This window comes from Kryptolebias marmoratus, linkage group LG10 (assembly GCF_001649575.2).
Source record: "Kryptolebias marmoratus isolate JLee-2015 linkage group LG10, ASM164957v2, whole genome shotgun sequence".
In the NCBI taxonomy this organism is placed as follows: Eukaryota; Metazoa; Chordata; class Actinopteri; order Cyprinodontiformes; family Rivulidae; genus Kryptolebias; species Kryptolebias marmoratus.
Genome location: NC_051439.1, coordinates 17,198,774 through 17,207,881, shown reverse-complemented (window position 1 = coordinate 17,207,881; position 9,108 = coordinate 17,198,774). Strand labels below are relative to the sequence as shown.

Here is a 9,108-nt window from a genome sequence, read left to right as displayed (position 1 = left end):
ATCCTCGGGAGAGAAGTATTTCTCTCAACAGTCTGATTGGCTCCCCCCCTACCCTCCCCCCTCCTCTCCTCAGCGTCTGTCCTCAGTGAAATGATCTGTACATGACATTGGTGGGAGTCGGCGGTAATGCAAAGCCCACACATAGGCAACAGCAGGCGCAGGGAGCAGTGGGCTACAACAGGAAATTCCTTTACAGCCTTTCTGCTGACTAAGGCCTCCAAGTGGGAACAGAGTAAGAAAGAATGTAACGTATACGGTGTCTGTGTTATTTGGGGTCCGCTTAGGGCAGCATGTGCGCAAACCATTACCATTCAGGCCCAAGGATGAAAGAGCAGAATTATTGAATAAACAGAGGTCGATGAGAGGATTACAGCCACAGAAACATCTCTCAGGACTCAAATTACTGATGCCCTAAAATATTGAGACTAATGAATTTTGCTGAATATCACCACAAATTTAGACAGAGAGAAAAAAAAAGGGAAATTCTGTTAGTCACACTTAAAGGAATGGTCTAGTCATTTTTGTGGTGATGCACTGTCAAACAGCTATCACTTGTTAGTGTCTAACCAGCTGTGACATCAGTCATAAAACAAGGAGTTTGGCAAAACGGGCAAAAGTCTTCGTCCAGGCCAGTTTTAAAAAAATGCTCATCACGCTTATAAGACAAGATTTTCTCAAAAACAACATGCTGGTGTGAACATTAATAAAACCCCTGCACTTTTAATTGATGCCATTCATTCAGATTGTTGCTGTTTTCTCAAAATCTATGTTCAGTTGAGGAAAAACTTAACAAACCGTGTTGTGCAAAAGTGCAGCAATTTATTATTAGCTAATATATTTTAGTGATTTTTTTTTACACCAGTATGCCATTTTTGAGAAAGAGTTGTTTTATAAGCCTGAAAAACAATTTAAAATGGGCCTTCGTTTAGGAGACATTAGCCTAGCCTGGATGAAGACTTTTGCCTTTTTGTCCACACCCCATGCTCTCCGACTGATAAGCTACTGATAGCTATTTGACAGAACATCATGCCAAAAATGACCAAACTAACCCTTTAAAATGTGCGCTTTTCAGAGATAAGTGTGCCTGTGTGTAATGTTCTTCAAAGACAGTGACAAAGGGTTGATGAGCATGCGTCTCCTTGTGTTTTATCATCATCACACCCCCTCCTCATGAAAAACCACACCCACCATATTCTATTGTGTGGAGAAAAAAGAGAAAACCCAGACAGTAGCCATCTTTAGGAGCAGCATCCATGTTGCAGAGGCAGCACGCTGCACAGGTGTCCCTCCACTGTGACCTACATTCACCCGTCTGATGCCACCAAAAACACTCCCCCCTTACAGGTTTCACTCTCTATTCCCACGAGGCAACCAGTGAGGGGAAGTCATTAAAAAGATAGGTGTTTTTTGTTTTGTTTTGGTGTAAAACGTCCAGATAAATTAAAGTAACAGTGGGGATTGATGAAGAACACTGCTGTGTGAGACAAACATGAGGCTCATTGAGATTTGTGACATGGATGCTGCAGCGGAAAGAAAAGGAGTGGCAGGTGAAGACCGAGGAGCCAAAGGTGGAGCAACAGCGCCGTCTGGTGGTGGAGATAATTATTACAACTCAATTCTTATTATTCGCCTGCCGCCAAAAGATCTTTGATTATTATTTTTTCCCCATTAACTATTTGAATCCAACTCTACTCTGTTAGCAAAATATCTCATGAACCACTAGAGGGATTTAAGATGGTCGCTGGAGCCAGCTCACCTTAGAAAACAACAAAACATGTCTATAATTTTGTCACTTTTACATTACCTAAAATCCCATGTGGTAGTAGCTGAGAGTCCTTCACAACATGTACTTAAAGTCCAGTTCATTGGCCACATATTTGCTTATAACCTTGATATTAACGCAGTTTGTTATTTGTTAGCAAAATAATGCATAAACTACTGGATGGATTTCAACAAAACGGGCTCAAAGTAATTTTTAATTACTGGAGAACCACTGAATTTAAAATGGATGTTACAGCTAACCTTAGGAACACAAACAAGGCTGGATTTTAGACATTAAGCTAAAATCTGGTGTGGTAATAGCCAAGTTATTGACAAGATATGATATAAAACTCTGACATTAAAGGCGGCAGTATGCAGACCTTCAAGGATGCTAGGCCTTTATTTCTGAACTTGTGATGACCACAAACTCACAATAAAACCTAAACAAAGGTTTTTTGCTTTTTAAAAAAAAAAAAACTATTCTTTTACTTTACTACAGCGGCTCTATTGTTTAGCACACAGACAGCACTGAAGCTACAGCGAAAAGTCACTAGTTTAAATGTCAAACTGACCTCTTGTACTAAAATGTCTACTCCATTTTTTACTATGACCTTTTTAAAAGTTTATTTTATTTACTTTATTTGCATGGCATCTTCAAATACCCAATTAATGGCACTACTACTAGTAGCATAGTTCGGTTTAAACAGACCTGCGTTTTGTGTCTTTGGTCGGTAAACCTGTCATCCCGTATCGCTCTAAAATGCAAGACACAAATCCTATTTGCCATGATTTCTTCTTTTAATGCTCATGATCATTTGAGAAATATAGTGAAATACTTGACATGAAAAAAAAAGAACCTGACAGCTCTGGAAACCAGAAGTGTGCAGAAACAGCTCTGATTAGCTCAACGTGTGAAACTGAGGGAAATACACAGCCGAAAAATTACAGACATGCAACACATCGTCTGAACACAAGGACCGGGAAAACAGCCAAAAAACATACAACTCAACAGTACCCATCTGCACAATGTTTTGCATAATGTTATTGCACAGACATGCAATCAAAAGCACAAAATTACAATAATTAAGCGTTTATTTTAGTATAAATATTACACCTCTAGGTTTCTCAGAGAAGGTACAGATGATGAAGGGGGGGTAAAGAAAAGCAAAAAAAGAATGTAGTGTGCTCAGATTGCTTCTTGATCTACTTGGCACACAGTCTGCTGAGCTATTCTAACCAACAGAAGAACCTAAAACGCATAACTGTGTCATTTCTACAAAAAAAAAAAAAGAGAGAGATACTACCCTCAAATTTCAGCTCATAAATCAAATACCCGTTTGAACTCTCTCCAAGTCAAACGTTATCTCTTAACTCAACGACAGGTGATAAAGTTCCCTCGACCTAAATCTGGCAATCATAACTCATGTGACACATTTAAAAGTGACAGAAACTAACAGATTCTGCAACAAGCCTATATATTCAATCTTACATGACAGAACGGGGAAGTAAAGCCTTTGGGGAACATTGTCCCACTACGGTGTGTGTTTTTTTACAAGGCCTTAAATTTAGAGTTAAGAGGAATCCAAAACTGAAAAGTGCAATGTGAAGGCCAAAATATAGATTTTTTTCTATTCTGAGGATTTGCTTGCATAATAAAAGATGAAAAATGTAAAAAGAAAAAGAAAAGACAGGGAGACGAGTCGATCATCATTCAGAAATCACTTCCATCTTAGAAAGGTGACAAGCAGCATTAGTTTATGGCTATTTTGCAGCCCACAATTAAGACATGAACCTCAAACAAACAGACTTGCAACATATGATGGATTTAATGAAAGAAAAACAGCTCCTCTCCCACAGCTGCAGTGAAATTTTAACATTCTGACTTGCATGTCCTTCAGCTTTAAGGTCAGAATGATCGCAACGTGTCACATACTGGTGTCATAAACGCTCTAAGTGAGAGGTTACTCAGAGATCTGAGTTATTACCTTCTCTAGAGGTTCATCTGCACTAAATCTGACAGCTGACAAAGCAGTATAATTCTTATTGCCTTGGTCTTCTCGCCGATCTTTTCAACAGGTTTATAAAGTCCAAATCAGGCAGAAAATCTGCTACTGACAATCATGACATGAGTGGACAAAGAGTTAAAACACGAGAAGCATGGTTCATCTGCCGTGAACTAGCTTTTAATAGCGAGACAGTCTGTTTGTGAGGCTCTCACTCCCAGTTCTCCCAGTCTTCATCCAGCTGGTGGGAACAAAGGAGAGAAGACAGGAAAGAGTTAAAGAAACAAGCTCAACTTCAGACATTAATATTCATCCTTTTAAATACCAACCTCTGCAGAATCATCTATTTTAGAAAGAGCCAGTTGAACTTCCTCTTCTGTCATGTCCAGGTCGAAATCTTTCTCCCAGTCTTCGCTCACATCGGTGCTGGACCCTGGAGGAGAAAAACATGATCATCTTGTAATTTCTTCCTTTGCTTTCTAAACCTGCTTCAGTTTCTACTTGAACAGTGAGATTAATAAACCTGATTGTGTACCTTTCTTGCCATTGTTAGAGGGCGTAGACTTCCCGCTGTCAGAGTTGAGCTCAAACACTCTCAGGTCTTGCGGTCCCTCCTCTTTTGCGTTCTCCGGTTGTTTAGAGGCGGGGGTCTGCACCGACGCCCCTTTTGGAGTGGCCTCTTGATGTGTTGCAGGTTCTATTTTGTTCTCGCGAGGGACGTCACTCTTTTTGGGACTCTGCTCGTCTCGTTTCTTGTCAGCAACATCCTCCAAGGTTGCTTCTGTTAGCTTCTCGGAAAGCTCTGTGGCAGCCGGCGGAGGCTGCACTTCTACCTGCGTTGGCAGGCTGACGCTGTCGCTGCTGACAGAGAGGGTGGCGTCACGCTCCTCGTTTGGAGAAAGGACGGGGCTCAGCAAAGTCGCCTCTGTAGGAGCTGCCGAGGAGCCGGGTAGGTGGGTTGAACCGCTCTCTGACGGGGGAGTGATGTTGAGTTGAGATGATGATGTGGCACCAAGGAAGTCATCTGAAAGTAAGAGAAGAAACACCAGAAAGATGACTAAAGGACGATTTTTAAAATAAACTTAAATAGATTCAAACTGTCGCCACATACCCTCCTCTTCCTCCTCCCAGCCCAGGGTCTCTGTGTGTGCACTCTGCTCCGCCCTCTGCTTCAGAGCCACTCTTCTCGCCTCCTCCTACATACAATCACAGAAAAACTGCCATTTTACTATCCTAAATATGTGAAAATTCTGGTTGTGATTTTTATGAAGATTTATGCTAATCTGTGCCACAAATGAACCATTCCAGACTTAATATAGCCATGACAGCTATAATGAAACAAGACAGTCACTCTGCAGTTTGGAATCAAACACTATAATAAAAAATGTAGTACAAGTAGGGTTAGGTAATTAGGAACTAAAAGGAAATAATGTTTGATAAAGAACTTATTGACTGATTAGATACAGAAGTCATATTGGAGCGACTTTTTGATTAATTCAAGCCAACATAAGATCAAAATACAGTCTCCTAAATTGGTCTAAAGTTAAAATATTCTCCCATTTACAGAGTCAGTCTATCAAACAGTGACACTTTATATTAGCAATCCTGATTTAAGAAATAAAACATTGTTCAATAGCTTATAACACTAGATTCCAGGCAGAATTGTGATCATCTTATGTGAATTAATACTCCTGAGTGAGTTAAAAGCTGGCCAGCAGGTGGCACTAAAGAGACAAAATAGTTAAATGAACTGACAGCAGCTCAGGAGCTTCAACACTTCAGAATAATCCGGCAACTGTACCTGATCCAGCTGGAAGACTTTGTAGAAATACCTCTGCCAGAATTCTGAATGGGAAACTGCAGCTGGCACCTGCAGAAAAGAGAAAAGCTTCTAATCTGAAGAAAAGAGAGAGAATTCATAGAGCTAAAACGGCTAGAAACAACCAGCGATACCATTTTGGTGTAAAGCGCTCGTATAGACGGGCTGTTGACCAGGAGCTCGGAGATTTCTCCTTTCTTATCTTCCAGACTGAAAGTGGACAGCCAGGTGTCAAACTGCTCAGGAGGACCTAGGAAGCACACAAAAAAATTAAAGTAAATGTAACATTGATTCTTCAGTATTCTCCTGAGAAAATAAAGCAACAAGAGAAGCAAAACACAATCTAAAAAAAAAACAAATGAACAGTAACAAAAACCAACAGCTCATGCATTAACAAATCAAAGTTAACATCTTTAAGAAAATGTTTCAGGAAGAAAACTCCTTCCTTGTGTTTTATCTCACCATCGGGCTCGTTGCAGTATGTAGCAGGGTCAGCTTGCAAACTGTAGAGACGAGCCTGCAGAAACAGACAGTTTTATTTTCACAAACAAACTAGGGGCTGAAAAAAAAATCACTTTAAAACCTGCCCAAAGACACTGCTCAGATAAATTAGTTTGCATTTAACCAGCCATCACTGGTTTGATTCCGATGTTTGCACAGAACCTGCCAGGGGTGGAGTTCAACAAGACTGCAGTCAGATCAGTGGCTGATTGCAGAGAAATACCAGATGAAGCAAGATTTTCAAAGACTCCTTTTTGCCTTTTTTATTGCTTTTGGTTTTATTACACCATATAACTGAGAGCTCTATCAAGCCTTACTGCCAAAACAACGAAAAGAGAAACACTGGTGAAAAAAAAACAAAAACAATAATCATAAAAATTGTGGTCCCCAAGGGCATTTTTTCTTTACAGTAACAGCTCAGTAAGTCTTGAAATAAGTAGCTTTTACAGCCATCCAGCTAAAAATACAAACTATAGTGTTCTGTGTTGAGAGAACAAGCTGAAATTAGATGAATTACAGCCACCTTGTGGGAGATAAACAGGAGATAAAGGATCTCAAGATTCAAAAATAAAGAAAATGTGGTATACATGCACAATATGCACATAATAATACAAATCGGGGTAAAGCTGTCACCTCACATCCTTACAGTACATGAAATAGTAAAAGTTCTGCCGCCCTCCAACAAAAACTTAATACCATTTCTAACCAGCAAGCATTGTTACAAGACCATTATGCATCACATTGTTTAAATTATTCTGGTATTTAACAATCTTATCATTTAGTAGTTCTGTCAAACATTTTTCTGTAAAATTTATACTTCGGCTGATTTTGTACCCACCTTTGAACTATCGTAAACCTCTGTGGTTCCTGCTGGTGTCGCCACCAATGTGATTACATCACAATCAATCGTTTTATCAGGCGGTGGAGCAAGAGTGTCTGTTATCACCCCGAGGAAACTAGACAGACTCTTTTTCACTTTTTCTGTCGTCTCAGAAGACCCCTCCACCTGGAAAGGAGGACAAATGTGTGCAGAATGTGAATTAACGAAGTCAATCTGCATATGGGGTGTTATGTGGAAGACATTCATAAACGAAAACTTTATGACTTACAGCAAGTTTGTTCTTGACAGCATTGGCTGTAGCCACAATTGAGCAGGTTGTGTCATGCTGCACTACTGTAGAGAACTCAGTTAGGTCTCGCTTTAGGAATTCTAAGGCCTCAGATGACTGCAGGGCAGAGAGGTAAATGAAAAAACATAAACAAATAAATGTCAGACACTGTCTTTATTATGCCAATAAGGAAATTGTTTTAGATGAGGAATTTGAACTGAACTGATAACTGGACATCAGAATAAAAAGGGATCAAGTATGGAGATATCAGTGACCAGAGAAAGACAACAACAATTCAGAATGCAAACATATTTTTAGAGGATTCAAAACAAAAGAAGGCAGCACTTTTATCTTGTCAATGCAGCTCAAAGACAAGCATGTGGATCAGAAAACAGATTTTACTATAACTTTGTACTAACATGCTGCCTGACCATTCATATCAAAAACATGCCTGAACTGCTGCAGTCACATGAACAGGCAAGCATACACATAAGGTGTAGGGTAATTTGTCTTCAATCAGCTTTTTAAGGAATCTGACAGATTCTGTTATCATCAAATTAACAGTGCTGTAAAAATTACACCACTGTGGTTTTGCCATTGAAGCAGATTTTTTTATTTCACAAAATACAGCACTGAAAAACATTCATGAGAAAAGTATTTAAATGGATAATTGCCTTTGCTTTAGGAAATTCAAGAAGCTATTAAAGTTATGTACTTTTTGTATGAAAAGCCTCTGTAATAAATAATGTAATCTTCTTGAACTGTCAGTAAATTGACCTAATAACCCATCTGCATTTAAAAGTTCTTCATAGATAGCACAATTGGGTATTACACAAAAAATATATTTTTTTAAATATTCACAGCCTAAGATTTTCCAGACCTGAAATAAAATAATGTGTACTTACTAGCAATTAAAATTAAGTTAGAGACAAAACGTTAAATACAATCAGGAACAAGAAAATATTAAAATCACTTACTTTTTATTTAAATTTTCAATGTTACTTTGTAAATAGTGTGTATTTTCTATTTTTTATTAATTATTTATTTTATTTGTTTTGTCTCTTTGTATCTTTCATGTTCAAATTAAATTAATAAATCTAAACTAATGACATAAAAAAAATAGAGGTTGCACAGTTCAAATTCCTGTGTATGTATTTCTATGCTGGGGAGGTTTTATTCTTGCCAATCACCTGAAAAATGCAGATCAACCCGTCTGTTCAGATAGAAAACCGTGATCAGCTATAAAGTTTAAACCGCAAACAACTAATCCTCATCTGAATACCAAGACAAATACAGCCGTATCCTTGGAGTAAAACCGCCTTTCTCACCTTGTCTTTGACGGCCTGGAAACTCTGCTGAAGCCAGCCTCCCCACCAAGCTTCTCTGTGTTCAACACATATTAAAACATAGACGATATAAGCACTATAGACTCTTAACTGCTGACATGTTTCTGTTGTCACACAGCCGAGAGAGATAACGTGTTAGCTAACGTCAGCTGGCAGAAAAAAACATGACCAGTCATCGAGAAAAAAGGAAAATATCGCAACAGAAAAAAGGTAAAGGTGCAAACCACAAGTAGATATAGCCTTAGACTTATTACTTCAAGCTTTAAGAGGTTTTATGATAGCGCTAACTAGGCTAAAATAACGCTATCAATGCTATGTTTTTGTAAACAAATACACTTCCTGAACTCATTCCGAAAAGCCGCACAGCGCAACAGTTACAACAAAATATTCACAAACTCTCAGTAGACACACAAGACAATAAAAAACACAGCGCACGATAGAAATCGATGTTATTTGTTGGTTTAAAGTGAATAAAAACAAAAAGTATTTTCCTTCTCACCCTTCAGCCATCTTCACACGATGACATCATCAGTATTTAGTTCTTCTTCTTTTGTTTAATGGCGGTTGAT

General features: G+C 38.7%; 1 protein-coding gene across 1 annotated transcript; it reads right to left on the bottom strand.

Annotated features, from left to right (window-relative positions):
• Positions 1 to 2,540: 2,540 nt before the first annotated feature.
• Positions 2,541 to 9,108, bottom strand: bsdc1 (BSD domain containing 1). The gene is made up of 11 exons (XM_017431697.3): positions 9,039 to 9,108; positions 8,522 to 8,576; positions 7,194 to 7,310; positions 6,923 to 7,090; positions 6,046 to 6,100; positions 5,718 to 5,833; positions 5,566 to 5,634; positions 4,876 to 4,960; positions 4,300 to 4,788; positions 4,094 to 4,197; positions 2,541 to 4,005 (listed from the first exon to the last, which is right to left on the bottom strand). The coding sequence occupies exons 1-11, from the start codon at positions 9,047 to 9,049 to the stop codon at positions 3,976 to 3,978; spliced, it is 1,299 nt and encodes a 432-aa protein (XP_017287186.1). The 5' UTR covers positions 9,050 to 9,108; the 3' UTR covers positions 2,541 to 3,975.

Coding starts and splice junctions, on each gene's coding strand:
- bsdc1 (XM_017431697.3), bottom strand. Junction 7,311..8,521: donor TCCAGGCCGTCAAAGACAAG/GTGAGAAAGGCG, acceptor TCTGCCCTGCAG/TCATCTGAGGCCTTAGAATT. Junction 5,635..5,717: donor GAGCGCTTTACACCAAAATG/GTATCGCTGGTT, acceptor TCTTTTCTGCAG/GTGCCAGCTGCAGTTTCCCA.